The sequence below is a fragment of the Monodon monoceros genome, unplaced genomic scaffold (genome assembly GCF_005190385.1).
Source record: "Monodon monoceros isolate NGI ecotype Baffin Bay Population unplaced genomic scaffold, NGI_Narwhal_1 Super_Scaffold_11, whole genome shotgun sequence".
NCBI classification, from domain to species: Eukaryota; Metazoa; Chordata; class Mammalia; order Artiodactyla; family Monodontidae; genus Monodon; species Monodon monoceros.
The window spans coordinates 120,350,559-120,370,675 of record NW_021703767.1 but is presented as its reverse complement, the minus strand read 5'-3'; the positions used below and the strand labels follow the sequence as shown (position 1 = coordinate 120,370,675).

Here is a 20,117-nt window from a genome sequence, read left to right as displayed (position 1 = left end):
ACTCTATCAAGCAAGTCTAATTTTTTAAGGCTTTAGCCTAATTCCACCACTGATTTTAAAAACAGAGCTTAAATAGGTTTTTTTTGTGTGTGTGTGTGTGGTATGTGGGCCTCTCACTGTTGTGGCCTCTCCTGTTGTGGAGCACAGGCTCTGGACGCGCAGGCTCAATGGCCATGGCTCACGGGCCCAGCCGCTCCGCGGCATGTGGGATCTTCCCGGACCGGGGCACAAACCCGTGTCCCCTGCATCGGCAGGTGGACTCTCAACCACTGCACCACCAGGGAAGCCCTTAAATAGGTTTTAAAATATTAAATAAATCATAACAAACCACTCACCAAGTTTCACAGGACTAGGTAATTTTTTTTTCAGTAGGAAAAGGAATGGCTTGCAAACAGACACTTTTAGTCGAGAAGATGAACATTCATGTTGAGAAGTGACTTTTAGGCTCTTACATAAGAGGTCAATACGTCTATGTTCAGAGAAAGGCTCTGATAAAGAACTTGTCAAATAAAACATGCCATGAAGTGTACAGACAAGCTGACCAAGTATAGATGCAAATTCTTTCTTGACAATGTCAGAATCATCTTTGACTTTATCTCTATGGGGAAAAAAAACAAAAAGTACTAAACGTTCTTGCTTAATTTTGTGGTCTAAATAGTCTTGTTTAATTTGAGGCAAAAGTACTGGTAAAACAAAAGGTAGAAGGAAAAAAGTTTTAATTCTAAAACTAAAAGCAATGTTTGTTCTATATACCCAGCAATAAACATAAATTTGCATATATGATATCTGTCCAATCAAGTTGTATATTCAAATTAAAATATTAATACATACATAAGAATCTTGGGAACTCTGTTATAAGAATTCTGCTGCTGTAATAAGATAAAAAATCCATTAATACAACTTGTCCGGATTACTTCATGGGAGCTCTGCAGGGCCCAGCTGTAAACTGCGGTTCTCCACTCAAGGTATATTCTTCTTGGAAAAAGAGTTAGAAGAAATACGCATCGTGACTGTGCCTGTGGTGCTGAAAAAATTAAGTCTATTAATCAAGATTTCTAAGTGTTAATTTTATATATATATATATATACACACACACATATATATATTTACTCTCTGTTGTAAAGTCAATAACATTTAAAATACATATAGTATTTAATTAAAAGCTCCTTTTCCAAAAATAAAGCATGTGCACTGAAAAAGGTCTATGCCCAATCTTACTAGATAATCAGGGAAATCCAAATTGAAACACCCATCAGATAGCAAAAAACATATGTTTGTTTAGGTAGTTATGTCTCTGACATTCTTGCTTTCTTTTTTTTTTTAGCCGCACTGCGTGGCTTGTGGGATTTTAGCTACCTGACCAGGGATCGAACCTGGGCCTTCTGCAGTGAGAGCACAGTCCTAACCACTGGATGGCCAAGGAATTCCCTCTTTTTTTTTTTTTTAAGATAACAAAATTTTAAAATTTGACAATGCCAAGTGCTGGTGAGGATATGAAACAACAGGAACTCACATATTCTGCTAACAGAAATATAAACTGGAATGACATCTTTGGAGAACAATGTTGGCAGAATAGAGTTGAGGATGTACAAATCCTACAATTTACTCCTTTCTATATGTCTAACTCCTTCTTTTTAAATTATTAAAAAATGTACCTTCTCTTCTAATTATTGAAAAAATAGAAATGATAAGTGTTAGAAGTCCTATATAGAGATAAATGAAAAGAAAACAAATCACACATATAGAATTTTGTGACCACTTACAGTAGCTATCTGAAATCCTCTGGCTTACTGTTAGAAGGCTGGTGGCAAATGTGGTCAACTTTAAAGAGTCATCATCAGAATGGGAACAAATCCATGGAAGTGAGAGCATTCCACATAAGTCTTCCAGGATATGATCTTCAAATGAAGTTTTTACTACAGAAATACACAATAGGTGATTAATTATACCTTTTCTTTAATCATATTTACCTGTGTCTTCTTTCAATAAAAAAAAGACATTCTAAACATCTTTTACAAGTGGAATTACAGCAAACATTCAATAAACAGGGGTTCTTAACACAGAGATGATGTTCTGAGGTCTGTGAATTCAAAGGAATTAAATGTGACTTTATAAAAATATGCATTTACAGGGGCTTCCCTGGTGGCGCAGTGGTTGGGAGTCCGCCTGCGATGCAGGGGACACGGGTTCATGCCCCGGTCCAGGAGGATCCCACGTGCCGCGGAGTGGCTGGGCCCGTGAGCCATGGCTGCTGAGCCTGCGCGTCCGGAGCCTGTGCTCCGCAATGGGAGAGGCCACAACAGTGAGAGGCCCGTGTACCGCCAAAAAAAAAAAAAAAATGCATTTATATGTGTTTTAGGAGAAGAAGCATAGCATTCTTCAGATTCTCAAATCAAAAATTTTAAAGTTATAGTTTCTATTGACTGAAAAAGAATAAATCAAAATGTTAGACAAATAAATTTAGAACTTACAAATTACTCAGCTTAATAGAACTAAAGTCAAGAAAAAACTTTTGGGTAGTCCCAACAATTGCATATTTAAGCCTCAGGCAAAAGAGAAAACCTATTCTATACTGATTACCTTTTAAGGTTATTTTGATCTATTGGGTTTTTGTACTCACCTTGAATATACATCAAAGCATCATATATTTTTACCACTTTGTCAATAATTGTCGCCAGGTCAGGTTTCTGAACAGATTCTAACAAAGTCCTGCAGCTCTTAAGCACTTTTGTGTAAAAATCCAAAGACATCCAAGTTATCACTACTGAAGGTTTCTTCTTACATTTCTGTTGACAGTCCTTGAAATCACAGTAGCTGCAGTTAAAACATTTTTTAAGACATAGAATTAAAATGAATTTTGTTATAGTCAAAACTAGTACCATAGTAAGCCAAAAGAAACTTTCAGTATGGGACTTCCCTGGTGGTGCAGTGGTTAAGAATCCGCCTGCCAATGCAGGGGACACGGGTTCAAGCCCTGGTCTGGGAAGATCCCACATGGTGCAGAGCAACTAAGCCCGTGCGCCACAACTACTGAGCCTGCACTCTAGAGCTCTCAAGCCACAACTATTGAGCCCACATGTCACAACTACTGAAGGCCACGCACCTAGAGCCTGTGCTCCGCAACAAGAGAAGCCACTGCAATGAAAAGCCCGCGCACTGCAAGGAAGAGTAGCCCCGGCTCGCTGCAACTAGAGAAAGCCTGTGCGCAGCAGAAGACCCAACGCAGCCAAAAATAAATAAACTAATTAAAAAAAATTGTGAGTATGAAACTAACCTATAACTTTAAACTAATTCAAAGTAAATGTGCATATCAATGAATGTATCATTATTATTTTAAGTTTAATCCCTTTATGCCTAAATCACTCAGGATTTGGTAAAGCTAATCTATGATACCTAAATGTGACACCACCAGGCTTTAAAATAATAGAAGATATGCCTGTGTAAACCGTTTCTTAATTATATGAGAAAGGCAGACTTCAACCTAATTAGCTATTCCTTCAAGTTATCTCAAATTCCAAATTTAATGCAATCTGAATTAATATAGTTTCTTTAAAATCTCCTTCATAACTTTGTATTAGCTAGTTAAGAGTCAGAAAATACAGAATAAACGATTATGTAAAAAATTAACAAGGAGTGTTCGTCTATAATGTGGCAGTAAAAATAAGACCAAATCTTCAGAGGGGGTTCACACTTTGTTTCTTCTGATAATTAGCCTATATTAAGAATGCTAAACTGAAAATATACCTCTAACGAGTTTTAAATTCCTACTTTTATGATCAAAGGGCAAAGTTCTCTTGACGAAACGTTTGGCTAGAAGAGCAGTGGCTTCTGAGTTGTATAAAAATGTGTTCTATTTTTCTGCCCAGGAAAGTTAGTTTAGGCTTCAGACAAAAACGAGCCTCAATTTCTCTGAGCCTCAATTTCTAGTGTGTAAAGTGGACATAATAGCATTTACTTCACAGAACTGTTGTAAAGATTAAATAAGATATGTACAGTACCTAACACAGTATCTGGCATTTAGCAGGTGCTCAAAAAAAAAATTTCTATTTCACTGAAATGTTTGTGTTCTAAGGTCACAAAAATCAAGTGAATAAAGAGGTCTTCTAAAACAATAAATTCAAATTTATTACACAAAACCCACCCAGAAAATACAAGTTGTTTTACCAGTCCATGTTTTGATGAGAACAATGAACAGTACACAGAGCAGTCAGTTGTAGGATGACAGCGATTCCTTCTAAAGTCTCAATAACAGGATTCTTCAGGTTATTGAATTCAAGGAAAACCTGAAGGGACTCAGCCTTCTGTATCAGTGCACTCCATAATATGCTCTTTTTGTTCATATCCACATGTTTAATTCTGTAATTAATTATAACCAGAGTATAAAGATATTCATATGAACTTATATAATTTTGCTCACATATGAAAAATATTTAAAACAAAAGATAGCATGTAATGGCAACTACTGAAATTTTTTTTTTTTTTGGCCACACTGTGTGGCTTCTGGGATCTTAGTTCCCCAACCAGGGATTGAACCTGGGCCACGGCAGTGAAAGCACTGAGTCCTAACCACTGGACTGCCAGGGACCCTACAACTACTGAAATTTAAAACAACTTTTATAGTTGGCTGAAGCATGGGAATTCTTTGGCTACATTACAAAAAAATAGTTTGTTAACATTTTTTAAATTGCTTATAGATGTAAAGTCTCAGAGATTTTTCATGTATTAAAAAGTTAAATTAGGCAAGTAAAGACTTAAAAAGTCTTTTAAGTAACCATATTTAGCCATGAAATCTCTTATACTAGAATAGACTACAAGCACTATTAAGATATTTTAAGCATTCCTTTGACTACCTATAGAAAGAACAAATGTTCTTTGTGTATTTAAGTCAAAGCACTTACTTAAAGATGATTTTTAAGTGACTAAAGTTTTATTAAGTGGCTAAATACAAACTGAATGAAGGTCATACTCCTCTGTCTGTTTTGGTGCTCTTTTGGAAGAGTTAAGAGATGAGCTGAGTCGACGCCTTTTGGGTGACAGTCCATCGCTATTACTGCTGAGGTTTTCCTGTTGAATTTGGCACTGAACCTCCTCAATGATTTCCATACTTTCCATTTTTAAGGCTGCATAAAGTGGGCCCAACAAATACTGAGAAAGCAAAAATAATTTAAAAAACTAATTCTTAGAAAATAAGTTTATATTATTCATAGCAAAAATGTATTAGGTATTAAGATGTCAAATAAGGTAAATTATTTTCAGAGTCTCATCAGACAAACAAAAACCTAAGTTAATCTATATTATTTCACAGTCTATACATCGACATATGTATAGTTCTATATCTAGAACTATGGTCTATAGTCTTAGAAGGCCTAAGACAAATCCTTCTCTCTATAACCTGTTTTTCCCTAAACCAAAATGACACAAAGAAAAATTCTACAAGGGAATTACTAACTTCTTTTATACTACAAATCTAGCAAGACTTACAGATAAAATAAACTAAAATATTTAATCAATTTATTGTATATCTATTTTATTGTAGTGTCTCCCACAGTCCAAATAGAAAAAAAAGGCATAATTTGGCATGACTAGTACTATATACCCATAGGTTTTCTAGAAGTGACTGATTATAACCTGTCAAAGAAAAATCTATGTGAGTGCTCAAAGTTTTTGCAATGAAGTTGATAACTGGCTCCTTTTTAATTAATAATGCAACGAACATGTTTACACTTCACAAACTCTACTTTAAAACTCCATTGGCAGTTCATTACCAATGTAGTGCACAAATGTTTCTAAAATCAAATTAAAAATCCATAATAGGAAGCCAAAGTACATTATGAAAATCATCCCATTCTGAATGTACATTATTAAAGATATTTTATTTTCTCATTATTAATCTTGCATATATGCATACACTTAAATTAAGAACAAATTACATGCTTAACAAGTAACCTTACAAATGACTTACCTCTGCATCTACCTGAGCTCCAAGCACATCCACAAGAGCTCTACAAATATTTCTCACATGAACCTTCCTGACTTGTAAAGCAGATTCATACCCAGCTGGCACATATCTAAGGAAATACTGCAGTAAATGGCACAAAGCTGCTTTTAGCAAATCAGACTTAAGCTGCATAAGCACACCATCTTCAAACATGACACAGAGTTTTTCTAGCAGCATATTTAAATAGACAGGCTCAACATTTCTATAAGCTTCTGCTTCAAAGGGGAATAGTGTCTTTATCAGCTTTGATAATGGCTCTTCATAGAGTTTCAATTGGTCAGCATCCATTTCTACAAGGTGTTTTAATAATTCCAAAAATGAGCTGAAAAAAGTGCTGGCTGGTTGTGCCGGTAGTCCTCCAAGCTCAAAGAGTTCAGTTAAAAGGCTAATTGCTAAGGATTTAACTTTTGGACTACCATACTCTAGCAGAACACAAACTATCCGCCAAAGTAAGAGTTCTTGCCTTCTAAAAAACACAATTGCAATAATACGAATAAGAACCGTTAATAAAGTGACTTCGATAAACTCTAAATTTTGCATGTTCATGAACTGCAAAGGAGCTGGTTGTAAATACCCTACATGTTCATCTAATTGACTTAAAAATCGGCTAACTACCACTGGCCATTCCACAAAGTGTCCCGTTGCATCTCTTTCGTGGAGGTAAATCAAATCTTCAAAAAGATGTAATAATTCCTTCGTCAGTACTCCAAAAATGGCAGGACTCTTGCTTTTAAAAAGAAATAATAATGAGCAGATGACTTCACAGATTTTTTTGTGTAACATGTGACAGGATGGAGTTGCTGCAATCCGTAGAAGTCTTGTTATGATCCAGTTACTGAATTCTTTGAAATAAACAAACAAAAAAGATATTAAATAAATAAATACATAAGAGTGCCAATCAATTTGCTAAATGCTTGATGATTTATTTTTAAAGTGTAAACTTCACTAACAAAATAGTCTAAAACATTCCCTACACAATGGAAACATATTATAATAATTTAGAATACCAATTCTGGTGTCAGACAAGTTCCTAGCTCTCCACTTATCAGTCGTGTGAGCTTTTCATTTCTCTAAACTTCTGTAACTTCATCTATGAAAGGGGAATAATGACACCTACTTTATATGCTACCCTGATCAAGTAAGATAATATATTTGAAATTCTCAGCATAGTGCCTCAAGTTAAATAAAGGCTCAATAAATAGTAATTATCACTCCTTCAACAAATATTATTGAGTAGTGACTCTGTCTCAGATGCATAAGAACAAATCAGTCATAGTCCTGTCCTCCTGAATCCTATAATATAGTTTCTCAAACTTCTTAACTGCAACTAAGAGATATATTTTATATCACAATCCAGTATACATATACATATTTTAAAAATTTAAATATGTGAAACAAAAGTTTCATGTACCTATTACATGTACATTGCATGTACTTATTACATGCAATGTACTATGATATTTTCTAGTCAATTATATTTAATCTTCAATACCCACTAAATGGGTTATAACCTGTTTTTTAAAAATCAGTGTAGCAAAGAATATTAGACAAACAGGTATTTATAATATAGTTTAAAAACTACTATGATAGAAGAAATATAGAACACTCTGTACTAACAGCATAAAGAAAGAACAACTAAGCCAGTCCTAGAGTAGGCAGTCAGTAATGGTCAGAAAAGACTTTTTAGAGGACATACTATCAAAGTTGAGTCTTAAATTCAAGCAAAAAAATTTTTAAATACTCTATGCGTTGTACAGAAAAAGAAAAAGCTATGTGCTTTACACCTCTTTATGAGGAAGCCAATAAAGAGACAAAAGTAGCATTTTAGGCTTGAGGGCCATATGATCTCCATGTCCACTACTCAGTGTTGCCTTTGAAGTAGTTGCAGACAATAAGTAAACGAATGATCATGGCTGTGTTCCAATAAAACTTTGTTCACAGAAACAGGCGGCCAGCCTGTGGGCCATGGTTTGCTAACGCCTGATCTAGAAGAAAGAGATTACCAAAATCAGAAAAAAGAAAACTTCTAAAGTTTTCAATGGCATATGAACATATTCAATTACTTCCACTCCATTCTGGGTACCTAGTTCATAATAAAAGAAAGCAATAAGGATGCATGAAATAAAACGAACCATTACCATTTTGCTCCCTCAGTTTATACCAAATTTGACGAAAACATGTGTAACAATGTGTATATTGTTATATTTATAATGTTATATTTCAGAAGAGAAGAGGGTAGAATTCATAGAAGAAACTGAAAATGAATGCACAAACAGCAGGACTTACCAATACAACTGCCTTTGGCCTCATTTTGTCCATGGCTTCCATTCACATTTACAAACATAAGTGGGGAGGACTTCATGATATGCTGGATGAAATCAAGCAACATCACAGAGGTTGGCTGAGAGTCAGTCTTCTTTACAAGTTCTAGAGCAACTAAAACAATAAAAGATTCATTTTAAAGAGTCATGACAAATTAAATGGCAGTGCTTTTAAGAAACTAAACTTTGGTGACAAGAATTATGTCCAACACAGTGCTCATGATAAACCGATGGGGCTAAAAACACACTACAATCCTATCTTTCTAATTTTAAATGTTTAATAATCACATGTATTCATCTGTTATATATCCATTCACCAAACATGTGCCATAGGCCTACAATACGCCTGGCACTGTGTGAAAATCTGATTAAAAAAACCCTCAAAATCAGGTGAGGGAGTCAGACAAATAAACTAGTCATTATATGTAAACTGCACTAATCTACAAAAGAGGAAACAAGTGTCTGGGAATATGCTTGAAGGAGTTGATTCCTAGATGATGAGGAGTTGGTCAAACAGACAGGGTAAGGACAAGTGGTCTAAACAGATGGAGTACCATATGAAAACACATCCTGCAAGTATTCAGTAGTCATTTGTTATTTTTCAGGAACTTATAATTTTACTGATTGAAAAAGAAAGGCTAAATGACTATTGTTAAGTCATGAAATCTGTGTCAAATTTGGAATTAAATTTATAAACCATGAGCCAAATGCCACTCTGTATTATCCCTTCCACGTAATTTTAACAGACATGACACGTATGACACCATCTTGCCAAGTTGCTAATATTTGTCTTTTAGATTGCCACAAACAGGAAATAGTTGATTCGACAACTCACAGAATCTTATTACCTCCCATAGACAAAGGTGCCAACCCTTATTTAAAGAGTTTTTTTTTAATGGCATTTGCTGTTTCTCAACCACTGACACAAGACCTAGCTAAAACAGAACTGGCCAAATATTTTTACCTATAATAATATCATATATCAAAGAAGAACTCATAGCAAGCAGCAGAAAATCTAGATAACAAAGAGGAAAACAGAATTACTTTAAAAGCCTAAATCACATTAAGCCTAAATCACATTATGTAACAAGTAATATTGTAAAGAACTTGCCTGAAAATAGTAACTAACATAAACACTAACTATATATCTAAAATTATATGGAGAAAAATGCTAGTATAATATGTATACATGGAAAAGAAAACAATTTAAGTTATAAAATTTATACCAGAAATAATTGTTTCTTACCAACATTTACATCTGTAAGTATTCGGTCAATGAACTGACAAAGAATTTGTCTTGGCTTCTGTACAACGGTATTATATTCCTCTGGACTGGAACTAAAATACAAATAAAATGTTTTTAACCCTTAAAGGGACTCACAGTGTCATTTGTAAAAAATTCTCTAAAGTTGAACTTATCAAATGTGCTTAGTTTTAATGTTGACACTGATAGTATTCTTCTGCAAAGTATCCAATCTGCAAAGTCTAGACCTGCCCTGCGCAATATGGTAGCCCTTATCACATGCTAGTGAGAACCTGATATGTAGTTAGTCCAAACTGGGATGTGCTACAAGTATAAAATACACATTGGATTTTGAATATTCATTACCCAAAATGTGTAATACCGCATTAATAATTTTATATTAATTACATGTTGAAATGATAATACCTGGATATACTGAGTTAAATAATATACATTGGGTTTTTTGTGAGGTTTTAAAGTTTTTCTTGTTCTTTTTTTACTGAAGTATAGTTGATTTACAATGTTGTGTTAGTTTCTCATGTACAGCAAAGTGATTCATATTCTTTTCCATTATGGTTTATTACAGGATATTGAATATAGTTCCCTGTGCTATACAATAGGACCTTGCTGTTTATCTAGTCTATATATAATAGCTTGCACCTGCTATTCTCAAACTCCCAATCGAATCCTCCCCTCCCCCACCTTTGGGCAACCGCAAGTCTGTTCTCTATGTCTGAATCTGTTTCTGTTTCATAAATAAATTCATTTGTGTCATATTTTAGATTCCACATATAAGTAATATAATATGGTAATAATATATATTGTTAAAATTAATTTCACTTACTTTCTTTTTGTAATGTAGCCACTAGAAAATTTCAATTACATACATGGCTTGCTTTATATTTCTATTGAACAGATCTAGACTTTTAGAAAATCAAGAGAAAACAGTTTCTTCAACAAAGAAATTCCAAGGGAAAAAATAGAGGAGGAGAAACCCATAATGAACTTAAGGGCCATATCAACCAATTATAATATATGACTCTACATTGGATTCTGAATCAAAACTAAAAATAGCAAACTATATATGACAATTGGGAATATCTGAACACAGACTAGATATCTGATGCTATTAAGAAATTATATTTTTAGATGTGATAACGGTATGTGGTACGTCAAAAAAGTCTTTATCCTTTAGAGATAAATACTGGTATTTATTGATAAAATGATGCCTGGAATTTGCTGCAAAGTACTCTGAGGAGAGGAAGCGAGCCATGAATTGATCATTATTAGGTGAAATGGGAAATCAGTTATACCATTTTCTCTTTTTTTTTTTCTTTTTTGCGGTACGCGGGCCTCTCCCGTTGCGGAGCACAGGCTCCGGACACGCAGGCTCAGCGGCCATGGCTCACAGGCCCAGCCGCTCCACGGCACGTGGGATCTTCCCGGACTGGGGCACGAACCCGTGTCCCCTGAATCGGCAGGCGGACTCTCAACCACTGTGCCACCAGGGAAGCCCCATTTTCTCTTTTATTGTAAGTTTGAAACTTTCCACAATAAAAATTCAATAAATGTTAGGGAAAAATACACATATTGAGTCTTAAGAACAATCATGAAAAAATAATATTAAAAGGAGATAGGGCCTCCCTGGTGGTGCAGTGGTTGAGTGTCCGCCTGCCGATGCAGGGGACGCGGGTTTGTGCCCCGGTCCTGGAGGATCCCACATGCCGCGGAGCGGCTGGGCCCGTGAGCCATGGCCGCTGAGCCTGCGTGTCCGGAGCCTGTACTCCGCAATGGGAGAGGCCACAGCAGTGAGAGGCCCGTGTACCGCAAAAAAAAAAAAAAAAAAAATTATTAAAAGGAGATACAATAATTAAGCAGAGGAAGAGTATTCTAGAATCCTGAATGAACTCAACTTGAGTTCCATGATTTGTGTAAATAACCAAGGAATAGAACATAATAACAGAAAGCCTGTGTTCCACTACATAATGAGGAATCATACAGTTATTCGTGTAATCAACAAACATTTACTGAGTACCTATAATGCACCACACAACACATCAGAAGCTACTGTTGGGAAGGTGAAAGACAGTTTAATGGAGGAGACTGATAAATCAATCTAGCCCTCTATCCAGGCTGGATTATGAGGCCATTCACCCAAACAGTTAACACAGGTGGAAGCACACATACGGGAAGAAAAGAAATTCAGTTTTAGAAATACTGAGTTTAAGGTCTCAAGGGAACAACTAAGTGGAATGTCCAAAAGATTTTTGTAATTACAGTTCTAGACCTCAAGTTCTAGCCTAGAGATATAGATTAACTTATCGATATATAATAGTATATAACAAGCAAGGCTAAACGCATTGTATTATTTCATATTTCACAAGAAATAAGAGGGATATTAGACCCTAATTTGCATATGTGGAGACTGGTGCTTACAGAGATTATATAATCTACCACTATTAGAGCTAGTAGTAGTGGAAGCCTTGGATATGAACGCAAATGTAATAAGTAATAAGAAAGCCAGAGAGAACCCAAAGTTAAGGTTAGTAGAGGCACGAGGAGAAAAGGAAAGGGCCAGAGAAACAGAAAGAAAAACAATGAGAGATGTGTTCTAGAATCCAAGGAAGTTAGAATTTTAAGGAGGGAGCTGTCAACACAATCAAATAAAATTAGTTTGTTAAAATGTCCTTTGGATATTTTTTTTATTATGGTAAAATACACTTAACATAAAATTTACCATTTTAACCATTTTTAAGTGTACAGTTCTGTGCCATTAAGTACATTCACATTATCCTACACCATCACCACCATCCCTCTTCAGAACTTTTTCATCTTCCCAAAGTGAAACTGTACTCATTAAACAATACCTCCCCATTCCCCCTGCCGACAATTCTGTCTCTATGAATTTGACTACTTATATCTACACGTTGAATCCTATATTTGTCCTCTTGTGACTGACTTATTTCACTTAGCATACATCTTCACTGTTCATCCATGTTGTAACGTGTCAGGATTTCCTTCCTCTTTAAAGCTAGATAATAGTCTACTGTGTTTATACCACATTTTATTTATCTATCCATGTTTCCATAGACACTTGGATTGCTTCCACCTTTTGGCTACTGTAACTAATGCCTCTATGAACATGGGTGTACAAGTATCTGTTTCAGTCCCTTTCAATTATTTTCAGTATATACCTAGAAGTGGAAATGCAAGATCATATGGTACTTCCATGTTGAGTTTTTTGAGATACTGCCATACTGCTTCCATGGTAGCTGCACCATTTTACATTGCTACCAACAACTTACAAAGTTCCAATTTTTCCTTATCCTCACCAACACTTGTTGGTTTTGTTGTTGTTGTTGTTTTAAAATAGCAGCCATCCTCATGGGTCTGCAATGGTATCTCATTGTACTTTTGATTCACAATCCCCTAATAATTAGGGATGCTGAACATTTTTTCATGTGCTTTTTGTCCATTTGTCTTTCTTCTTTGGAGAAAGTCTATTTAAGTCCTTTCCTCATTTTTGAGAGTCTCATACTCTACTGACCCTTTCCTCATTTTTAAATCAGGTTGCTTTTTGTTGTTGATACTGAGCTGTAGTTCTTAATATTTTGGGGATATTAACTCCTTATCAGATATATGACTTGCAAACATTTACTTTCATTCCATAGGTTGTCTTTTCACTCTGTTGATACTGTCCTTTGCTGCATAGAAGATTTAAATTTTGATAATTTTTAATTTTAAATTTGATCTATTTTTTCATACGTTGTCATGCTTTTGGTGTCATAGCCAAGAAGTTACTGCCGAATCTAATGTCGGGAAGCTTTTCCCCTAAAAGTTCTCTTCTAAGAGTTTTATAGTTTTACATTTAGGTCTTTGATTCATTTTGAGTTAATTTTTTTTGTCCTTTGGATTTTAAAGTTTTAGTGTAGAGATAAAGGCAGAAGCCAGATTGCAAAGGGTGAAAAACAGATGAAATGTGAATATTGAGAATAGCATGCTCTCTCTAAAGCTTGACCATGGAATGAAGAGAAGAATTGGGAGTTAGTGGTAACTAAAGGAATATATGAGGTCAAGAGGGTTTTGTTTTGTTTCCCTTAAGATGGAAAGACTTGAACAATTTATTCTTGAAATTTGGCTTTCCTTCCTGGGACCATGTATAAGTAAAGAGGTAATCCTTGGACAGGATGATTATCAGTAATCCTAATGACAATCATTAATATATATTTATTAATACAGGAGGAAAGGATGAGTACAGACTTTAATAATACAATAAATTCAAAACACAAATAAAGCCAGATGCCCTGCTTCAAGGAAGTCACTGGGGAGAGGGTAAGAAAGCACACAAATAATTTTAATCAGGTGTCATATACACCCAAAGCAGGAAATAACTAGCTCTGCAGAGAGGATTCATGGAAAGTTGTGTATAAATGATTAGCTCACTCCATCACTTCTACTAACAAAACAGCTGAAGATATAGTAACTGGTAAGCTGGTTATTTACACAAAATAAAATTACGTATTTCATATAAATAACAACTTATAACATCCACATAGTACTATAAATGTACATATGTTTTCCCACTTAAACAATGCTAAAAGAAAAAATGAGAAGGTTAATTATTTTCTTGATTATTCAATCACAAAGTCCAATCCTAATTTATTACATACAGGATCCAAGGCATCTACAGCTAATAACTGCCATGATGGAAATGGTCCTGGTACATGGTAAACACTCCAAAAAATTTTGCTGAATGAATGAACGGTTCATAAGAATCTTTCTGCATCTTGTGTCTCCTTCATCCTTAATGTATAAACTTTTTCAGACCTGTGGAATATCTATCTACCTGTTCTCTGCCACTAGACCATAGGCTCCTAGAGGTGGAGACTATGTTTTATTTCTCTATGAATTCCTGCAGCACCACTAGACCATAAGCTCCTGCAGGAGAGAAAATGTGTTTCACTTCCCTTTGCATCTCCTACACCACACCTAGAACTGTGTCTTGCTTGATAGAAAACAACTAAGTTACTGAAGTTAATAAATATTTGCAAGTAATATAAACTCTAGGTGTACAGAATCAAAGAACAAGTAGTTGTATTTATACGTGAAAGAGAAAAAATTTTGTGTTTCTTATCTTATTTAAACCAGCACTGACCAATAGAAATACAATGCAAGCCACATGTGTAGTTTTAAATTTTCTAGTAGCCACATTAAGAATGTAAAAAGAAACAGGCAATTTTAATCCCAATAATATATCCGAAATATTATCTGAACATGTAATAATATAAAAATTATTAATGACATTGTTTACATTCCTTTTGGAGGGGGGTGGTAATTAAGTCTTTGAAACCCAGTATCTTACATTTAGAGCACATCTCAGTTTCGATTAGCCACATGTGAAACGCTCAGTGGCAACATTTGGCTGGTGTCCATAGTAGGTTATAGGACATCACAGATTTAAATATAACAAAAAAAATTTTAAGTCTGAAATTACAAGATAACATGAATTGTTTTAGACAAAGTCAGGAGATTTTGTCATAAACCAAATGTAATTTGACGAGTGTCATTTAAAAATGTTAATGAGGAGGTTTGCGGTGGAGAGGAACCAGGATTGTGGCTGGTGGTCAGAGTTTCCTATAAAGTAACTCTGTAAAAAAGGTTATGCATTCATATTTCATTTGCATAATTTTTAAAAATCAGTTTTTTTATAAAGGTGATGTGATTGTCATTTATTAGATGTACTATCAGAATAAAGAAATTCATTGAAGAGTAAGGATTTCTTATTTTGCAACCTCTACCTTGGAACTGAGCTAAGAGGGTATACTTTTTCAAAAGTATACAGTAATATTTGGGTGGTAATTTATCACATAAAGTTTGGATACATTTAACAAACACTTGAAAACCTCCCGTGGGGCAAGTATCAAACGCCAGGAAAACCAAGGTACCATATATCTGCCCTAAAAGAATTCGTAGTTTAAAGGACAAAAAAGTAAGCAGGCAGTTTTAACACAGCATGGTTAAGTGTTAATAGAGCCAATATAGAACGTAAGAGGGACACTCAGCCCTGAGCAGGACCTATCAGTCAAGGCTCCCTGGAGGAGGTGACACAAAGCTGAGTCCCTAGGGGGCTAGGCAGGTAAAATAAGGGAAGGAAGGTGAGTATTCCAGCAGAGGAAACAACATGTGCAAAGGGTCAGGAACAAGAACATAAGCTGCTCTAGAAACTGTCAGAGGTTCTACATGGCCAAAGAACAGGGAGGTATATCTAGAAATGAAGCTGAAGAGGGAAGATAAGGTCAAAGCGCAAAGGACTAACGAGTTTGAATTTTGTACTGAAGGCAATAGGACACTGAAGGGTTCTAAGCAGGTGAGTGAAGGTTAAACATGTTTCTAAAACATGAATTCAATTATGTTATTTCTCTATTTAAAACACCCCAATGGCTTCCCACTGAACTTAAAATAAAATCTAATTCCTCATTCTGCCCTATAAAGTGCTAAAGGATCTGGCCTCTGCCTACTCTTCCATCCTTAATACTACTCCCATCTTTGCTCCCTATGTTCCAGGCTTCTTCCTCCTCTTTAAAAAGTAGCCTCATTCCCACCTAGAGATCTTTGTATTTTCTATTCCATCTCAGACACTTCTCCTCCCAGTTTCACATGACTGGCGGCTTCTCACCATCCAAACCTCCTCTAGTGGCTAATGTTGCTGCTCCCCAGCCCCTCATCTCCCTCTCATTTCCCATTTAACATTTTAATGGCAACTATCACTGTTGGAAAAGATCTTGTGATTACAAAGTAATTTTAAACAGGAAGGTCAGAGAAGGTTCTTGGAAATGACATCTGAATGGAACTAGCCAGTGTTCAGAGAGAAGAAACGAGTGCAAAGGAATGAAGGCAGGAATGATCTTGGTGTATTAAAAAAATAAAGCGAATGTCATTGGAGTAGAGTGAGCAAGGGAGGGATGAGGTAGGCAGGATGAGCAAGGCCATGAGGTCAGAGGTAGGCAGAGGCCAGATTATGGCAGACCTTAGAGGCCCTGGGAAGGAATTTGGATTTTATTCTAAGTATGTTGGAAAACCAAAGGAAGATTTTGAGCAGGGGAGTAATGTTATATAATCTACAATATGATTTATAGTTGTAAAAATCACTTTGGTTGCTAAGTGGGAAATCCACTGTAAGTGGGTAAAAGTGGAAATGGAGAGATCAGCTGAGAGGTTACTGTAATAGTCCAGATAAGAAATTTTGGTGATAGCAGTGGAGATGGTGAAAAGTGCTTTTTTTTTTTTTGGGGTACCTGGGCCTCTCACTGTTGTGGCCTCTCCCGTTGCGGAGCACAGGGTCCAGATGCGCAGGCTCAGCGGCCATGGCTCACAGGCCCAGCCGCTCTGCGGCATGTGGGATCTTCCCAGACCGGGGCATGAACCCGTGTCCCCTGCATGGGCAGGCAGACTCTCAACCACTGCGCCACCAGGGAAGCCCAAAAAGTGTTTTTAAAGGTACAGTTGACAGGACTTGCTGATGGATTATTAAGGGGTAAGGGAAAAAAAAATCAAGGATAATTCTTAGGCTTTTGGTTCCTACATTTACAATAAGCTGGGGAAGGAACAGGTTTAAGGACAATAAATCAGCAGTTCTGCTTTGGATATGTTAATTTTCATTTCTGAGTATAGATGTTGAGTAAGCAACCTAATATATATCTCTGGGCTAGAGTGATAAATTTGGGAGTTATCAGCATATAGATGGTATTTTAATTTATGGGACTAGACAAAGTTACTGAGGAAGAGAGTGAAGATTGAAGGAGGACTAATGATATAGCCCGAAAGCACATATGGAGTCAAGAATGATTCTTAGATTTCCAGTCTGGAAAAATAAGTGGACACGGTATCATTTACTGAGATATCCCTACCTCAGTGAATAAGAGGAATTAAAAAAAAAAACCAAAAAGAAAAACCGCTTGGGATATGCAAAGAATTTAAATTGGATACATTGAGTTTTAACTGCATATAGGACACCCAGGGAACAAATGGGTTATACTAACATAGTCTGCCAGTATACAGTTGCATATATGGTTCTATATGAAAGAAACATGGCTTGGAGACACGGATTTGGAGTCATCAAATAGCAGGTGGTAGTTGAAGGCAGGAAGAGTGGATGAGATCACCCAGAGAGACTAGACAGAGAAAAGAGTGCTAACAGAAAAAAACACTGAAGCAAAATTTATCCCTGAGAGACAGAGGAAGAAGAGCCCACACATTAAAACAGTAACATCTTACTTTTTTCAGAAATCTAATTGCCATGGTCAATGAAGAAAAAAAAAAAAAACTGAGGAGACAAGGTCTTGATGGCTTGAATCTGAAACCCAGCTCTAATACTAACTGCTATCTCTCTGACTTTGGTACTTCAATTCCTGTGACTCTGATTCTTAATAAACAGTGATAATATTTGCTCCATTCTATATCATGGAGATACTGTGAGACTGAATAAGCTTGAATGAAGCAGTTGCAATGAAAAAGTCATGACAATTAAAAACTATTATCAGACAATTCACTACGGGTCAGTTTTTCTATTCCATCTCTTACAATGGCTACAAATGAGTGAAAGGTAACTATAAGCTCTGTTGATGAAAGCGACTAAAAATAAATCCAAGATCCTATTATTTTTACTAACAAGTATCACAGAGAAAGAAAGAAAAGGGAAGAGAAGTACTAATAAGCAAATTCTATATTTAAAAGCAAGGTGGGAAAAGTACACTGAGCTTCACATCGAGCCTGAAAGATGAAATCTGTACATCAACTTCCTATATGAACACTTGCCTTCATCTTCTTTTAGAAAGGTAGATGTTACTTTACAAACTGTTAACACAAGTATGCTTGCAACATTCATACAAAGTGGAAAAAAAATCATACACACAACAATATGATGATTCAGTTAAGACAAGTATGGTCCCTTCATTTATATCCTCTTATGTATGTAATCGAGGAAGACTAAATGTCAGTGTCTCTGTACGGTCAACAAGTGGAGATGGACACAGCTGCACTGCAAAAAGAAAGGGAATTAAATATCCCATGGGCTTAACATCAGTTGTGGCTGCGTGCTAAGTTTCCAACCAGTTCAAGAAATCGGAAAGCAACTATTCCAATTGATAGTTCAACTGCAGCAGTGGTACAAGCTCACTTATTTTCTGTTCACAGTGGGTTACAAATATTTTTTTTTTAAAAAAGCAAACAAACAAAAACCCTGCCTTCTCGTCTTAAGGTCAGGTTTAGGAAAGGCTGTGTGTGTCCTGAATGGGGGCAGCAGCCATCAACATCTACCTACTCTCTTCGGGCAGAATACTGGTTTACACGATTTTACTCTTGGGTTTACAGAAAGGAAAAAAAAAAAAAAAGAGCTTTTGCAAATGGAACATTATCTTCAAATGTTGGCAATACTCTTTGCACATTTATATTCTGTGGACTTTGTGGCCGATCCCTGGGGTTTCTGACTAAAATAACGGATTGAGGACTGGATGATCGATACGAAAGGGGTCCCATCTCCAGAATGGCATATGGTTTCACTTAGAAACGAACTCTTCCTAGCAACTGGCCTTCCTTGACAGAAATCAGAACTAGTGATTTTTCTTCCGAGGGTAGTTTTGGGTCAAAACGTAAAGGTAAAAATCAATCCCTCCACCAGCGATCATAAAGCACAGAAACTGGGGAAAGTCCATGGGTCAAGTACTCCATGTAAGGGAAGAGGCTTTCAAGAAGCAAATGAATGTAGGAAAGTGACCAGAAAGTGTTCGGAAGGGACCTTTCCCTCCCGCTGCGGAGGCAATCCCCCTGGGGTTTGGGGCGGGGGGGGGGGAGAGGGACGAGCTCCCCGGCGCCGCTGAGGTAAAGTGGGGCCAGCCGACTACCCCTCCCCTCGGATCCGCATCCCGCAGGTTTGCGGCGACGCCCCGCGTCCTTTCAACGGCCTCTCTGAGGGAGAAGCGCTCAAGTCAGCGGAGGAGCATCTCCACAAGGGCCGCGGCCTGGGTTAGGGGATCGGAGCCGGGACGTCCGTGGCTGGGAAGGGAGAGCACGTGAGACGCCGGCCCGGCCCTACCTGCCCAGCTCCCGCAGGGCCGGGATCATAGACGCCAGCTCCAGGCCATGCTCGCCCATGGTGAGGACGCGAGGCACTCTTCAACCACGCCGAGGCGGGCTCCTGGCGTCTCCTCAGCTCTCTCTGGTGAAAAACCGCGGCGCCCGACGGGGGCTCGCAGGGCCCAAAACTCCTCCCGGAAGCCGCGGCCGATCCGCTCTCCAGGCCAGAGTTCTTTTCCGCGTAGGACTCGAGGGGGCGGGGCAAGGGGCGGGGCAAGGGCGGGGTGCGCTCCGGTCAAATTTCCAGCGTCGGGGGCGTTCTGAGCCGGGAAAGCTCGGCAGGCGAGATTCGCGAGAGTTTTGGTTTTTTGCGGTCCTGCTCTGTCACTCACTCCCAGCCTGAGCGGCTCAGATAAGCCTGACCCCTGGATCTGGGGAGGAAAGGGGCGTGGTGGGCAGCAGCGCAGAACGCCTCGCATCACAA

General features: G+C 37.2%; 1 protein-coding gene across 2 annotated transcripts in view; it reads right to left on the bottom strand.

The window, feature by feature from the left end:
* ATR (ATR serine/threonine kinase) overlaps window positions 1-19,866 on the bottom strand; it is a 103,126-nt gene extending 83,260 nt beyond the window's left edge. For both annotated transcript variants that reach the window (XR_003792307.1, XM_029214126.1), the window contains exons 1-10: window positions 19,653-19,866; window positions 9,566-9,657; window positions 8,285-8,434; window positions 5,963-6,840; window positions 4,967-5,145; window positions 4,165-4,356; window positions 2,621-2,814; window positions 1,764-1,916; window positions 832-1,024; window positions 336-598 (exon numbers count right to left, since the gene is read on the bottom strand). Coding sequence is in view for 1 of the 2 variants with exons in the window: in XM_029214126.1 (XP_029069959.1) it covers window positions 336-598; window positions 832-1,024; window positions 1,764-1,916; window positions 2,621-2,814; window positions 4,165-4,356; window positions 4,967-5,145; window positions 5,963-6,840; window positions 8,285-8,434; window positions 9,566-9,657; window positions 19,653-19,711 (2,353 nt within the window). In the remaining variant the exon portion in view is untranslated. The remainder of the gene's footprint in view (window positions 1-335; window positions 599-831; window positions 1,025-1,763; window positions 1,917-2,620; window positions 2,815-4,164; window positions 4,357-4,966; window positions 5,146-5,962; window positions 6,841-8,284; window positions 8,435-9,565; window positions 9,658-19,652) is intronic.
* Between the last annotated feature and the right edge of the window lie 251 nt (window positions 19,867-20,117).